The sequence below is a fragment of the Aspergillus puulaauensis genome, chromosome 6 (genome assembly GCF_016861865.1).
Source record: "Aspergillus puulaauensis MK2 DNA, chromosome 6, nearly complete sequence".
Classification (NCBI taxonomy): Eukaryota; Fungi; Ascomycota; class Eurotiomycetes; order Eurotiales; family Aspergillaceae; genus Aspergillus; species Aspergillus puulaauensis.
Window position 1 is genome coordinate 319,938 of NC_054862.1, and position 14,476 is coordinate 334,413.

Here is a 14,476-nt window from a genome sequence, read left to right on the forward strand (position 1 = left end):
ATCGGAATTACTCCATTGGGACTCCGGCCTGGTCGTACTGCTTGATTTATTTTCGTACCTCGCTCAGGGTGCTTACTTACTCCCGAACTTAATTCATGATGCTGGTAGTGTAGATATATGGAATTACGCCTTCCCGCTAGATAGAACAATATCCATATGATGCGCCATCGATCTCGAGACAACCTCAACCCCTTCTTCCAACAGCTGCGTAAACGGGAATTTCCCGACATTTGCCTGTAGGTGCCGGTAATAATCGTCGAGAATGTCCCGGTTAACATTAATCTTGCTAATCCCCGACGCGACCAGCCTCCTTGTGAGATTTACTGGAAACCGGTTCACCCCGTGAAGGGCAAGCATAACGCCCCCAGCAAATGTAACGTCGTGAATACGCGCCAGTCTACCAAAGGAATCCTGCGTTAGCTTACTTGATATAACCTAGAATATATCTGCCCGTTGATCTCACCTATTCCAATCCAATACCACGCCCCTGGGTCCATACTCCCCATGCACATTCCCAAATGCCGGCGCTAGTATATCAATGCCTGCGCTCACAAACGCCGCCGTTTCCTCAGCAGTCGTTAGCAGTGGAGTGAGATCCAGCGTATTAGAAAGCCCATCTTCCCCTCCCTCAATCCTGCCCGGTTCAGCCTCAGTCGCTATCCCCCGTTGACGGCAATAACGCACCAATTCGGCGGTCCGCGACAGATTCTCCGCCTTGGGACGATGCGACATGTCTATCATGATAGAGTCAAAGGGCAGCTCCGCAGCTTCTTTGACAAGATCTGCATCCTGACAGTGGTCCAGATGTACGGCAATTGGGGCCGAGGCAGTTTTTGCTGCTTGTGCTGCTGCATGCACCAACAGCCCGTTGGAGAATTTGATGGCCCACGGGAAGAATTGGATGATCAGCGGAGAGCGTTTTCCCTCAGCGGCTTGAACGAATCCTAGGATATGTTCCATGTTGTAGCTGGGATCCTTTGCACTCAGTGGTCTTGCTGTGGTGTTCATGGTAGAAGGAAGAACCAAATTCACTTACGCGACTGCAGCTAAGACGCCGTAACCGCCCTTTTCTGCGGCACGCAGGATCTGAAGTGTTTTGTTGTCGTGTAAATTTGGTTGTGACATTGTATGATGCTTGTAGGTGTTGTGGAATTGAAAGTATTGTCCTTTGGAAGCTGTGAGTATTTGAAGCAATTCGGACTTCTAAATAGGAAATCGTGCGATACCCGCTGATCGCATTAATGCGGAGCTTAAGACCCTTAACTGTGTGTCTAATTTCATATTGGGACAGTATTCGCTGTATTAAGCATGTGCAATGACCTTGGAATCACGATACGTGGTCCCAGAATAGATACGATTCCAGATGCTCAAGACAATACATCCAAAGTTTGTCTTCAAAGAAGGCACTCCGAGTGCTTTCTGACTGACCGATAAATAATAAAGGTGATATTTAATATTCCAGGAAGGCTACTTCATTCCTAGCCTGAAAATGTAGGATACCCGCTTCATACATTGCCGTCTGCCCATTATCACTGCAGAAAGCAACCATCGTGGAATCCGCCAGACCCTTTCTATCCAGGGTATCCAGAACAAGACCAAACGCCGTAGTAAATATGGCGAATGACTTTGCAGTACTCAACCTATTCAATACGCGTCTCCGCTACATCGGTCATGCAGCTGGGTATTTCAGCGTCATCAGGTTGGAACTCTGGAGCAACAAAAGTACCCCCGCGTGCTTCGGCATTACCAACCCTCTGGTAGTGATATCTCCGTAGGTCAATAAATGCAACATTAAGATAGAATGGGCGTTGAGTCTCGTTGGCTTTATCGAAGAAGGATTCGGCTCTGTCTGCCACCCATGATACGTTTCTCGTCTCGCTCTCCTCTCTTATTCCCAGGGAAAGACACCAGCTGGACCGACGTGCACGTTGCCGATGATTCCCGTCTAATATCCAAGCAGGATGAACAGGGCTGGTCCGACTGAATGTGGTCAAAAGACTGAAAATGGCTACCCTCTAACCAGTCCGTACTGGCCATTTCCATGGTAATAGAGGTTAGTATGCATCACAGTGTGACTGGCGCTACATGAAGCTGTGCTTTTAGGCCATGATGAGCAGTTCCCGAGTACCTCATTTGGTTGTGTAGGTAAAACTCATGACTCAATACCTACCGTTCATAATAAGCCCAACGGAGCGTTTACGCTGTGGCAGTGATGATCATCCTTGAGCCGCCAGGAGCCCAGAGTAAGCCAGTGGGTTTCAAGAAAAATCCAACCAACGACATACCGCAGAAAGCTGAAACCATACTCATCTCAGTAAAGTATCCGACACGCCACTCCAGGCGAAGTTGAGGCTGAACCAGGCAGACACGGCCCTCACACCGCAGACTCGATGGGCTTATATGAGGGTGTTTCACCCTCATATTGGCGACAGCCCGTTTGCATTTCTCAGATAACAACGATACAACCGGCTCCCATAAAATGGAGAGGCACACGCAGGGCTTCCCGGGGGGCATAGCTGGCATAGTATTGTGTGGCTGCTACTGTATTTTTGCCAGCCCCTGGTTGGCCGGCAAGGCGCTGATACGCGATATACGGTGGAATCGCAAGAATAAGCGTCGACAGAAGGTCTGGGATGGCTACAAAGAGGAGAGAAATCCGCCAGCGTCCGTTTGGTCTGATCGACGCCCCCTGACGCCTTCGCTGCCGGCGGGAGAGGAAACACCGCGAGCCCGCACGATTCAGGCGCAGCCGCAGTCGCAGTCTAGTCTGCTTAGATTCCCCGCTGAGATCCGTGAGATGGTCTGGATGAATGTTATGACCTCGCCTGATCCCATCGTGATCTCGAGGGCTGGCAAGCGGTTATATGGCGTTGAATGTACAGCAGGGGGCGAGTTCGACCGTAGAGACTCGAAGAATACCCTACCATATCGGTTTACGGGATTGCTGGCTAGTTGTCGACAAGTGTAGGCCGGTATTCCCTTACATTATCGCACAATACTGATGAACTTCCTACCAAGATATTGCGAAACAATCGACATTCTGTATCAAAAGAATACATTCCATTTCCGCGATGCTTACGCCTTCAACCTTCTCCCCCGAGTGGTCGTCCCAGCTAAGCTATCCTCAATTACATCCTTGACCATCTCTATCAATGTCTGTGAATACGACAGCACCGAGGCCTATTGGCAGGACCTCAACATTTGGGTGTGGGCAGGCGACGTCTTAGAGAAAATGACGGGACTCCAGCGACTTCATGCTTCATTTTCAGAAAGCCTGACTTGTACCAATATGCGTTATGGGTCGGATCATTTGCCACCGCTGCTGGATGTCGAGGGCATACCGGACTTTGTGGTCACACTCTATGATGACCCGCATTACACAGAGGAGGAGTGGCGTAATTCCTTATATTGTGATGTGCCATTTCGACTGGTATTACGGCCGCGTCCTGGAAGTGATGGACTGTAGGGGAAACATATTATACGGTTGCCTTGTTGCCTCTCCCTCGCTGCATGAAGCTGCATTAACTGCATTAAGCAACATCCGATATAAATCCGGGGTTCCCAGGAGCCAACTACAATGGTGGAACTCGGCAAAGCGACCAACCAACGCCAATATATAACCTAACTATATAATGCATGTGTTGATCCCGGGGATAATCCGTGGTTATTGTGGATATCGAAGGCTTAACCACCAGTAAACTTGGTTCAACATGTCCAATACCCACTCCAGTAGCCGATACCCAGACCCATCATGCTGGAACGGTCCACCTTGTCGTTACCTCCCTTTAAAGAACGAATAATCTACCTGTAGGAACCGGAATCAACGCGCGCATATTCCGCGGTTCGGACTGCGAATGAATGACGCATTTCGCTTGGCTTCAGGAGTTCCCGACGTCGAGTCGAGCTCAATAGCCGGTAGGTATAAATATAACCTGGTACGGCTATTGATATCGAGTACCGTCAAACATAATGCACCTATCCATTGTACTATCCTTATGTGCTTTTGTCGGCCAGGTGGTCGCTGGCAGCGGCAGCACCGAGACCAATGGCCAAAGCCACAACGTCAGCTTTGTAAATAAACATAATTATTACTTCGACGTTGACGGGCATGTGGTCAATTCGGTCAACGGCAAGGTCGACTGGATTGACGAGCAGTATTTCTGGATTGTTAATGCTTCGCGTGGGTTGCCTGAGTTTTGTCTGAGAATTGGTATACTAACTTGTTAAGTGAGCTATTCTTCCAAGGATCTGGTGAACTGGTATCGCAATCCTACTGAGTGTGAGTTTAATCACTTCTTTTCAAAAACATCTCTAACACCTGTAGTATTCAATATCTCCGAGCCGGTAAACGCCAAAGCCTGCAGTGGCATCTTTGGGTCCTGCGATCGCCCAAAGGTGATATATAACGAGAAGACAAGCAAATATGTCCTCATGGCTTTTGCTGGTATGTATCCACTCAGAATTCCCAGTTTATCTGTTTGTTATAGCTTACGCCGTGCAGCCCCCGGCTCTGAGCCCGGTATTCCTGTCTTCACCTCAGACTACCTCACCCACGGGTATACTTTCCAAGGTCATCTCATCCAAAAGACCTGGTGGTACGGACAAGGTGTTGAAGATCTTAGTCTCGCGGTGATTGACGGCGAGGGATACGTTATATACACGACGTGGGACATGATCAGTGCGATTGTCACCGATGGCAGTTTGGGCAGTGTAGGACCGTTCCTATCCCAGTTTCTGGACCCAACTCATGATCTATAGATATGGCCGGCGTTCAGCCAGACTGTCGTGATCGAGAAATTGACCGACGATTTCCTCAACAGCACCGGCGAATCTTCAATCGTCATTCAACAGGGAGGTGACTTTCCCGTCACGACGAATTCATCCAACCTGGTTGATGGACAGGTGGAATCGCCGGATTTGTTCAGACGTGGGGATTGGTGGTGTACGTCTATTACCATTCTTCCCAGATAAAGTACTGACTTCAGCTAGATATGGTCGGATCCGGGACTTGCAGCTTTTGCAATGGGGTATGTAGTCCTCTGTGGGTTTTGCGTTTCGCGTGTGTGCTAACTGCCTCAAGACTACTACTGTTGCGTATCGTTCAAAGAGCTGGAAAGGCCCGTGGACGTTCCAGTTCGTTGATTCCGACTTGACTTGTGGTGGTCAGGGAATGGGTGTCATGACAGTTCCTCGTGGTATGTCCCTCATAAGCCTCCTGAGAAATACACCATCTAATACCGTGAAACCAGCCAACAACGACGAGGCAGAATTCCTCTACCAGGCCGATCGACCCTCCATCGCACCTCGTGAGTCCTGAAGTATGTGCCTACAAACAATGCTAACATTTCCAGTCGGACTTGGATACACCGGCGGCGCCATCGGCCACGGCTTCTGGAAGCTCAACTTCAACCCGGACGGCTCTATAAGCAAGATCGACTGTTCCCCAGACGCCCAGACAACAGTGCAAGCCCCCATAAGCAGCAAAGACATCCCAACCACCGGCCTCGCCACAACCGCGACCGACGGCTCCGGCAATAACAAGGACTACTGGGCCGAGTCGAACTACCCCTCAACATGGTTCTACCAGACCTGGACGTCCTCGAAAAGCGGCAACCTATCTTCTGTTGGAATAAATCTCGGCGCGATCTCACCAAACCAGCCTCTGGCCGTGTTTGTATTCCGATACCCGCATGATGCGGACTTTACGGCGCCGTTCTTCAAGTGGGAGACGCTGGGCTGGGCGCCTGTTACAGCGGATAATGTCACTGTATCTCTCGATGTCGTGAAGGTTTCTGTTGGTGCGAGTGTAAAGAAGGGAGATAGACTTGGGTTCGCGCTTACGGTTGGATATCCCATGAAGAAGGCGCCGTCCCTGCCGCGGTCTTCGCCGACTGCGTCGGTCTGGGGGTATTTGATGACGGATCAGGTTGAGGATGGCCATATTCTGTATGTGCTTAATAAGAGCCATGTGTCGTTTCAGGAAGGGTATGAGTCTCCTGTTAGGGTGTTGGAGGAGCGGGAGTTGAAGTGGTATGCGAGGGTTGATTAGGTTGAGTCTAGTTCACATAGATATAGACCACTAGACATGTCAGACTCATTTGTGAGTTATTGTATAAGCTATAGCGAGGCAACACTATTAAACAGCGCCTCCAACCTCATCCCTTCACTATCTGCAACTTCCCCATGCGTCTGGACTGATCCTATCGGATGATAGGGAAATGGTCTAAGTGCGTTAGCACCAACGCTGCTAGAACGACGGTCTCATACATACCCGTATTCTGGAACCCATGTTATTCTACACCTCGGATCCTCCCTCTGTTTTGCCTTGACAATATCTATCCAGAAGCCCTCAAAAAACTCCCGCTCCGCGGCAAAAGCCGTGTTGAGCGGTTCTGGACACTGCGAAGCCTGTGTCGTCCCAATACGCGCGTGGATATGGTGAACCTGGTACATGTTAGTCTGTTATATTCTGCAGTGCTCGTACCTACATGGGCGATCAGTATCCCCAGACTATTCTGATCTTCCTCTTGGTTCAGCAGTCTCTCGCAAACCACCACCCAGTGGGAAACATCCACCGTTACCTTCAGCCTGAATATCCTTCATGATCATCAACTTTCCGAGGGTTTCTCGGTGCAGGAACATACTCTGGTACATGCTTTAGTACGAGACTTGCAATACGGGGGTTAAACAATCCTCGCTTGCGGTGCGTTTCATGCCCAACCTTCCCTTGGAAACCCTCCTCTTTATCGATCTGGAGACTCATTCGGTAGAAATATACTGCCTCTTCCAAGGTCCAGTAGTCACTGTTTTTCTTTAGTTGATGTCTTCCCTGTAGTGCAGGTAAACTCACGATCCAGACTGCGCAGTAATAACCGTCGGCCTGAGTACCCTCGCAAGACGCAGTTGTCCGCGATAGAAATTAAGATGCTCGTCCGGGGGTAGACCGCGGGGAGCTAGCCCTGCATCCTGTGGCATTGACGAGAAGATGCTGGTTTATTATTAGTAGGGAGACATCGCCAAGGGAGGTGGTGCTCACGACTGCAATCTCAAAATCTACCTGATCGCAGAGACTTCGCAACGCCTGTAACTGCGGCACCGATCCAGCGGCAAAATTGATACTGACTTCGATGCCACCTTCGGCGACACATCTGGTCAGTTTTTTCGTTCTCAAAATCGAACAGCAGAGAGACGGCTCACTGTATCCATGGGCCTTCCACTCAACAAACAGCTTTGCCCAATTACTCAGGTCCGGACCAGCGTCGATGCCCCAGACTGATCGAAAACGTGATATAACCACCATATTTGTATTCGCTATTCGCGAGTCAGAGTGGTTGACACTTTCTAGCTTCAGAAGAGGGAGGGGCTTCAAAGTTATATGTCGCTTCGGGGAACGCTCGACGATTGCCAAATCGGGCAAATCTGTATCCCCGGCACTAAACTTTCATAAGCTGATTCTGACTATCTCTGGTATATTCACGTCTCATATTGGTATGCTTCCGTGTGGCCGTCCCTGATTCATCATCGGGATATATGATATATATCATGGACGCTGAACCTAGAAATCTAATTCTAAATCTAGTTTTGGATGGAGACTTCGCTGTGACCATGGTAAGACTGACGAGCCTGGCATGCTGACTACCAAGCCCAGAGATAGACACTCTACGACCGGACAAGGAACCAAAGGCACTATTATATTAAACGAGGGCAATTAGGAACCATCAGGTATTTTCATCCCGCATCTCCATAACTACCTCACATTCCACCGTCAACATCTCATACCCATTCTATCTCCCCGCAACCACCACCCCAATACCACCCTAGGAACAGCCAACTCTCCCTATCTTCGACCTGGAATATAACGAACCCCCAAGGTAAACCTGTCCGGAGATAAAAAGTAGCAAGTATGGTCCCAAAATACCCCCACCTAGCAAAGTCCCAGGACGTCTTTGCCGTACCATTAGCACCGAGAAATAACAAGTCAGCCTGGGATAGGGGAAAGCATGCTTACTAGCAGAGCATTTGCTATCGGTGTAATAACCATTGACATAGCAGATTTGCTCTTTGTAAAACATCTGATCCCAGGTACTATCGCACAGTTAACCAACCAACCAACCAGTCAACCGAATATACGCACCGCCGCAGGGTCGAATGACACGACACCTGCAAGAGTAGACAGGAAAGCACTAACCAGTTACTATTATAGCAGTCGCCCTTCTTATAGCAATAGAAGGAGTGCGTCGAGCCTTTCGGTAAACGGGCGATAACCGAGGAAGTCAGACTGGGCTTATAGCGACAGTTCACAGAGGCCGAATCGGTGTTGACGATCTTGCAGCTGACGGTGGCGCGTTTCTCGAGGCCTAGAGCTGCTGGGCGGATGTCTTGGGCTTCACTTTTGCTGTCGGTGAGTTCTGGGATAGGTATAGGGTTCTCGGGCTCAGGTTCAGGGGCTGGCGCTGGAATGGCTAGGGCGGGGAGGAGGAGGGTTAGGACTGTCGCGGGTTGGAACTTCATTTTATACGCTTTGTTCTATTTGCTTGGACTGGGGAGTGAAGTGTCGATGAGGAGAATGAGGATTTTGCCGGGAAGTAGGGCTTCTTATACCTCCGTCTGGGGTATTGGGGTATTGGGTCTATAATGTGTAGAACGTGCTATATTTGTCCCTTCAGACAAACAAGACAACAACGTATTATATCATTGGGTCCCGCTCAACGACATTCACGACGGCCATCAGCCTAAATACTACCCTTCGCGAAATCCACCCAAAACAGGACGCAAAATGAAGCTGTGCGAACGCCAGCACACCGAGTTTGTATACCGCCGGTTATGATGTATTCTCAGCCTCCAATCAGGACGAGCAAGATCAGAACTCCGGAGCGACTCACATCCTCCGCCTCCGAATTCAGACAAGCTTATTCGTATTGATCTGCAAGGCTCGGGGCGTCTGCAAAGCCTCTTCGTGTTCGACCGAACGCAGTGGGGTGCCAGGAGGGATTGTTGGATACGGCGTCTGCGATCCTAGACTGGAAATTGTGGGAGAACGTTATTGGTAAGTTTCCTGTCTATGTGAACCTTTTCTACATTACGGGATGTTTATTGGCGCTTTCTTCGGCCTTCGGTATGTATACAATATATTCCTATGGACGAGCACCAGGCCTCGTGACGACGGGATCACCAAGGCCGTAGTTTTTGAGGCGTTGAGCTATACGAGTGCGCTGAGATGGTGCGAGTACTTTAATGGTTTAGCTCTGATCTGGCTTCTTGACTCTTCCACCTGTTGTGTAGCTGCATGTTCTATTTATATTATGAGCATTTAGATCTCGTCCGCACCATAATCGTGGTAAATTGACACAACTGCCTTTGTTACTTTCAGAGAAAGGAACCCATCCCAATTGTCTAAGTGAAAGGTGGTCTCATACAATGTCCGTTAAGATACATGTCATTTACCTGAACAGACAACTAAACAGGGATATCATTAAATAGCCCGCCATATAAATACAGCCACACCGATGGCAAATATATCCATGCCAGGAAGCGACAGTCCAGACGCAGAATTCTCGCCAGTAGGAGTTGACACCGCAGCATCAGCCACAACCCCAGTTCTACTGGAGCCGTCCGTCGTAGACGATGAAAGGGAGGACGACGACGCTGACGAAGATGAAGATGAAGACGGCTTCGGACACGAGTTGTTATAAACAAACTGCTCTGGATCGCCAGTACACTCGGACGCAGAGCCATCCTTAAACGTCCCGCTTGGATACATCCAGCAAGTCCCCGAAGCATAAGGCGAGCCGCTCGGATTGCGTGGGTTAAAGACGACATAGCTACACGAATCAGCTCGTGCACATTGACTCAAGCAGTCTGATGCACCTAAGCTGGCCGTGCAGCCGTCGAAGCAGTCCCCAGGGGGCGTCGGATACCCGCAGACGGAGGCAATCGCAGAGGGGGTCTCAGTGGCGGCGCAGGCGCCAGAAGTGGTTGTTGGGCTTCCGCCTGCACACTCGGGCTTGCTGTAGACATAGAGGCTGGGGTTTGCGCAGTCTGAAGTGCCTTGGCTCTTGTCGAAGGATTCGCCGGGGTATAGCCAGCATGTGCCGGTGCCTGTGGTGGGGTTGCCTGCACTGAAGATGACAAAGTCGCAGGGAGAATGGGCTTCGCAGTACGCCCAGCAGGACGATCTGCTCTCGCTGGCGACGGCGAATTCGGGACCGGGTTCGGGGTAGCTGCATAGACGGGTGATGAGGGAAGAAGTGCAGCTTGGTGTCGCCGCAGCAGTGGATGTGGTAGACGTGGATTCAGTCAGGACTGCTGGAACCAACAGGGCGATAGACGCCCAGAAGGGAGCGATCATGGTGCAGTGGAGAGGAAATAACCGTGTTAAAATTTGGAGAATATTCAAATTAAACAGGAACAGCTCCCTATTTATACCTGGGACTAGGAAGAAATGGGAACAGTAAGCCTCATCAAATTTGGTTAGAATGTGGTCAGTCCCTGAGTCGAGATTCTTTCTGTGCCAATCAAGCGAGATCGAAGGATCTGGCCGGGTCCAGTTTACACGCCAGTGTTGATAGCTAACTGTGCTGGGAATAGCTTCAAAGTAACTCAAGACGGAGCATCGGATCCGGACTGCTGCCTAGCAATTTCTTGTCGACAGAGATTGGCTACGGAGCAATATTCCAAATAGAATGTCTTATGATTGCAGATATAAAAAACAAAAACAACATCCAACTATAAATCTTCAAGAAGCCTGTTCAAGACTTGACAACATCGAATCCCTCCTCCCAGCTATCCAGCGCCTTCCGAATCTCAACTGCATACGCCGGAATCCCACCAGAATAGCACACCGGCTCATACACCTTCCCTGGGATACTCCCACCCATATAGGTAGACCTGGTAGTCGGGAACAGCGTGCGGTCATTCAGCTCCACAACGTGTTTCTTCCACTTATCCGCGGCCTCGAGTTTAGGGTTGATATACTTGACCCCGTTCGCCTCGATCTTGGAAATCGTGTCGGCGATCCAGCGGCCCTGTACGGCAACTGAAGTGGGACCGTTACTGAGCAGCGTTGGACCGTGCGGACCGTAGATGTGGAACATGTTGGGATATCCGCTGACGGTTGTGCCCAGGTATGTCTTTGCGCCTGGGATCCATTCCTTCTCGAGCTCTGCGCCGTCGATGCTCTTCAGACCGAGTTGGGTCATTACACCAGTGACGACGTCCTATTTACAAGTCAATTCCAGACTGACATGGTTATATAAAAGCAAGGAAGACTCACAAACCCCGTCGCAACAGCAACAACATCAAGCTCATGATGGCTCCCATCCTGCAACAGAATGCCCGTCTCCGTAAACTCCTTAATCGGATTCTCCTTGATATCCACGAGATGCACATTCTCGCGATTAAACTGCTCGTAGTAGTTCAATTCCAGACACGGCCGCTTAATGCCAAAATAATGCGGCATCTCCCACGGCGCCAACTGCTCACGCAGTTTCGGATCCCCAATGCGCGCACGCGTCTTCTTCGCCCAGAACTTGTACGACTCTTTATTCGCCTCCGGGTTGAACAGATTGTCCTTGTACACGGCAACCCAGTACCGGAACCCGCCGTCCTTCCAGACCGATTCATAGAACGCGTCCCGTTCCTCGGGGGAATCGTCAAAGGTGTTCTTCTCGTGCCAGTCATACATGAACCCCGCGAAACTGGTCTCGCGGTACCGGAAGAGCTCGGGGTAGTACGGTTTAATGCGTTCTTGTTCTTCGATGGTGAGAGCGCGCTTGCGCATGGGTACGGCGAGGTTCGGGGTGCGCTGGAAGACTTTGAGATCCCCTGCGACGGGGCCCCATGCTTGTGTGATTTGGACGCCCGAGGCGCCGGTGCCGATGATTGCGCAGCGTTTGTTGGAAACGGGGACGTCGGTGTCCGGCCAGAAGGAGGAGTGGTGGACTGTTCCTTTGAATTTGTCCATGCCCGGCCATGGGGGGATATACCGTTTTGCAGCCTGTATTCTGTTAGTACTCGGCCATGAATATATGGAGGTAGTGAGAGCGTACAAATCCAGTCCCCAGCACAAGATACTTAGCCCTAGTAACCCTCCCATCAGCCGTATCAACATTCCACCTGCCAGCATCCGTATCAAACCGCGCCCCAACAACAACCGTGTTAAACGCGCAGTCCTTCTTCACTCCAATCACCCTGTCCACATGATCAAAGTAATCCCGCAGGTTCTTGTAGTCGGGGTAGTTGTTCGGCCAGTTCCACGTGTTGTACACCTCGGGCCAGCTGAACTCGTACTCCGGCACTTCCGAGTCCACCCCTGCGCCGGGGTAGCAGTTCCAGCGCCAGGTGCCGCCAGTGTCGTTGCCGGCTTCGAATATGACGGTTTTGAGACCCCGGTCGCGCAGGGTCTTGAGCATGAATATGCCGGCTATCATTGTTAGTTTATACTAGTTAAAACATAAAAGATCCGGGATGGGCATACCAAACCCGGCACCGACTACCAAGGCATCAACCTCGAGGTTCTCAGCATAAGGACCTGTTTTGTCACCGTGTGTAACGGAGTAGTCCGTGAGTTCGGTGTTATACTTCTTAGGCGATGGGAGGGTATCTCCGAGACTACCCATGGTGAATTGGATAAGATATTTCAGTCAATGGACTCTGAATAATTATTCCACAGATTCAAATTCCCCGGCGACGTCGCCCTATTTATATTGCGGCCTGCTACACAACATCCCCGTCCGCGTTTCAACCCTGTCTCTATAGTCATGCTCACAGTATAGCTACCGCAGTCTACCAGTCTGAGGATCGCCACCCCGCTCGCATGCATCCCCCGCACACAAACATCTGAATAATAAAGTCTGATTGGGCTACTTTAGTCCGCAGTCCGCAGTCCGCAGCGGATCCGCGGGATGCGGAACCGCAGCCCCGCAGAATAATCAATCATCCATGCAATTGCTGGTCCAGGACTGGCCAGACCGATGCGTTGGCGTTGGCGTTGGCTGGTATGGCGGGGTATGGAACGTCTGGAGGATCTGCGGACGAACCGTTAAATAGACCGTCCGTATCTTTTCGGTGTTTAATATGTTCAATCTTTTAATTTCGTCGTTCTGGATTGTCTCAACATGCCACTCACTGAACAAGTCACGACCCATCTGCGCGGTATCGTAGACAAGGCCTGCGAGGATCCTGTCTCCGGTATCCCAGGCACAACAGTTGTCGTCGTCGACAAGAGCGGCGAGGAACTGTTCGCGCACTCTGCCGGGAAACGCGGGGCTGGGTCAAATGAGCCCATGACGCTAGACAATATCTTCTGGATTGCGTCGTGCACGAAGATGCTCGTCGGGGTTGCCTGCATGCAGCTCGTCGAGCAGGGAGTTCTGAAACTCGACGACGGCGCTCAAACCGAGAGTCTGTGTCCTGAGTTGAAGACATTCCAGGTTCTGCAGGAGGATGGGAGTCTTGTTGATAAAAACAAGGCTATCACGCTTCGCATGCTGTTGACGCATACCGCTGGGTTTGGATATACGTTCTTCAATGATAGATTGCGAGAATGGTCCTATCCAGCTGGGGTGGACGAGTTCTCTGGTCGAATTGAGGATGTCAAACTCCCTTTACTGTTCCAGCCGGGTGAAGGGTGGGAATACGGGGTACGGTCCTTTCCCAGTTCAAGTGAGATATGCTAATCTAACAGGTCGGCATTGACTGGGCGGGAATTGCGCTGGAACGAGCAACCGGGCTGAAACTGAACGAGTACCTGCAGAAGAATATCTTCCAGCCGCTCGGCATCAAAGATATGTCTATGATCCCGAACCACGAAATGCGGAAGCGAATGGCATACATGAATGCCCGAGAGGCAGATGGAAAACTCCGACCTCGCGACCATCTCCTGCGAGCACCACTGGTTGTCGATTTGGACAACAAGGCAGAAGTTGACAGCGTGTTCAACAGCGGCGGCGCAGGAATGTACGCCAAACCACAGGACTACTGCAGTACGCTCCCTACCCTACTATTTATACCACAGCTGACCAGTCAGAAATCCTATCCGTCCTGCTAAACGACGGAACATGCCCGAAAACAGGAACAAAACTGCTGAACAAGAGCACCGTCGACGAGATGTTCTCAAACCAAATCCCCCACTTCCCAAACTACAGCCGCCAGGGCATCCCAGCCTCCAAGCCAGATCTGACGAACGCCGTGCCAGAGCTGTATCCTGTTCCTGGAAACCCGCCGCAGGGCTGGGGACTCACGTTTATGCTTTCGAACGGGGGTGGAACGGGCCGGTCGACGTCGACTGGCCACTGGGCTGGACTGGCGAATCTGTGGTGGTGGGCGGACCGCGAGAAGGGGGTTGCTGGCATGGTCTGTACGCAGATTCTTCCGTTTGTAGACATGCCTGTTCTGGGGCTATGGGCAACGGTGGAGGCGGAGATTTATAAAGCATTGGCTAGTAAATCGCTGTAATTAGCTCTCCTACTTGTAGGGA

At 50.8% G+C, this 14,476-nt stretch overlaps 8 protein-coding genes across 8 annotated transcripts; 3 read left to right on the forward strand and 5 right to left on the reverse strand.

Annotated features, from left to right (window-relative positions):
• Positions 1-123: 123 nt before the first annotated feature.
• APUU_60131A (class II fructose-bisphosphate aldolase) lies at positions 124-1,125 on the reverse strand (the record flags this gene model as incomplete). The annotated part of the gene is made up of 3 exons (XM_041706942.1): positions 124-397; positions 464-967; positions 1,037-1,125. The coding sequence occupies 3 exons, from the start codon at positions 1,123-1,125 to the stop codon at positions 124-126; spliced, it is 867 nt and encodes a 288-aa protein (XP_041559277.1).
• Positions 1,126-2,479: 1,354 nt separating this feature from the next.
• Positions 2,480-3,466, forward strand: APUU_60132S (uncharacterized protein; the record flags this gene model as incomplete). The annotated part of the gene is made up of 2 exons (XM_041706943.1): positions 2,480-2,964; positions 3,019-3,466. 2 exons carry the CDS (start codon positions 2,480-2,482, stop codon positions 3,464-3,466), a joined length of 933 nt encoding a protein of 310 aa, XP_041559278.1.
• Positions 3,467-3,969: 503 nt separating this feature from the next.
• Positions 3,970-6,049, forward strand: APUU_60133S (uncharacterized protein; the record flags this gene model as incomplete). Its single annotated transcript, XM_041706944.1, has 9 exons — positions 3,970-4,180; positions 4,229-4,279; positions 4,325-4,444; positions 4,502-4,710; positions 4,759-4,942; positions 4,990-5,027; positions 5,081-5,195; positions 5,250-5,306; positions 5,352-6,049. 9 exons carry the CDS (start codon positions 3,970-3,972, stop codon positions 6,047-6,049), a joined length of 1,683 nt encoding a protein of 560 aa, XP_041559279.1.
• Positions 6,050-6,117: 68 nt separating this feature from the next.
• On the reverse strand, positions 6,118-6,975 carry APUU_60134A (uncharacterized protein; the record flags this gene model as incomplete). Its single annotated transcript, XM_041706945.1, has 5 exons — positions 6,118-6,223; positions 6,272-6,444; positions 6,489-6,588; positions 6,645-6,803; positions 6,851-6,975. The coding sequence occupies 5 exons, from the start codon at positions 6,973-6,975 to the stop codon at positions 6,118-6,120; spliced, it is 663 nt and encodes a 220-aa protein (XP_041559280.1).
• A 949-nt stretch (positions 6,976-7,924) lies between these two features.
• Positions 7,925-8,511, reverse strand: APUU_60135A (uncharacterized protein; the record flags this gene model as incomplete). Its single annotated transcript, XM_041706946.1, has 3 exons — positions 7,925-7,944; positions 8,009-8,085; positions 8,189-8,511. 3 exons carry the CDS (start codon positions 8,509-8,511, stop codon positions 7,925-7,927), a joined length of 420 nt encoding a protein of 139 aa, XP_041559281.1.
• A 961-nt stretch (positions 8,512-9,472) lies between these two features.
• Positions 9,473-10,348, reverse strand: APUU_60136A (uncharacterized protein; the record flags this gene model as incomplete). The annotated part of the gene is made up of 1 exon (XM_041706947.1): positions 9,473-10,348. One exon carries the CDS (start codon positions 10,346-10,348, stop codon positions 9,473-9,475), a length of 876 nt encoding a protein of 291 aa, XP_041559282.1.
• A 400-nt stretch (positions 10,349-10,748) lies between these two features.
• APUU_60137A (flavin-containing monooxygenase) lies at positions 10,749-12,617 on the reverse strand (the record flags this gene model as incomplete). The annotated part of the gene is made up of 4 exons (XM_041706948.1): positions 10,749-11,216; positions 11,273-11,995; positions 12,048-12,421; positions 12,476-12,617. The coding sequence occupies 4 exons, from the start codon at positions 12,615-12,617 to the stop codon at positions 10,749-10,751; spliced, it is 1,707 nt and encodes a 568-aa protein (XP_041559283.1).
• Positions 12,618-13,115: 498 nt separating this feature from the next.
• On the forward strand, positions 13,116-14,454 carry APUU_60138S (serine hydrolase domain-containing protein; the record flags this gene model as incomplete). The annotated part of the gene is made up of 3 exons (XM_041706949.1): positions 13,116-13,640; positions 13,685-13,982; positions 14,027-14,454. 3 exons carry the CDS (start codon positions 13,116-13,118, stop codon positions 14,452-14,454), a joined length of 1,251 nt encoding a protein of 416 aa, XP_041559284.1.
• Positions 14,455-14,476: the final 22 nt, after the last annotated feature.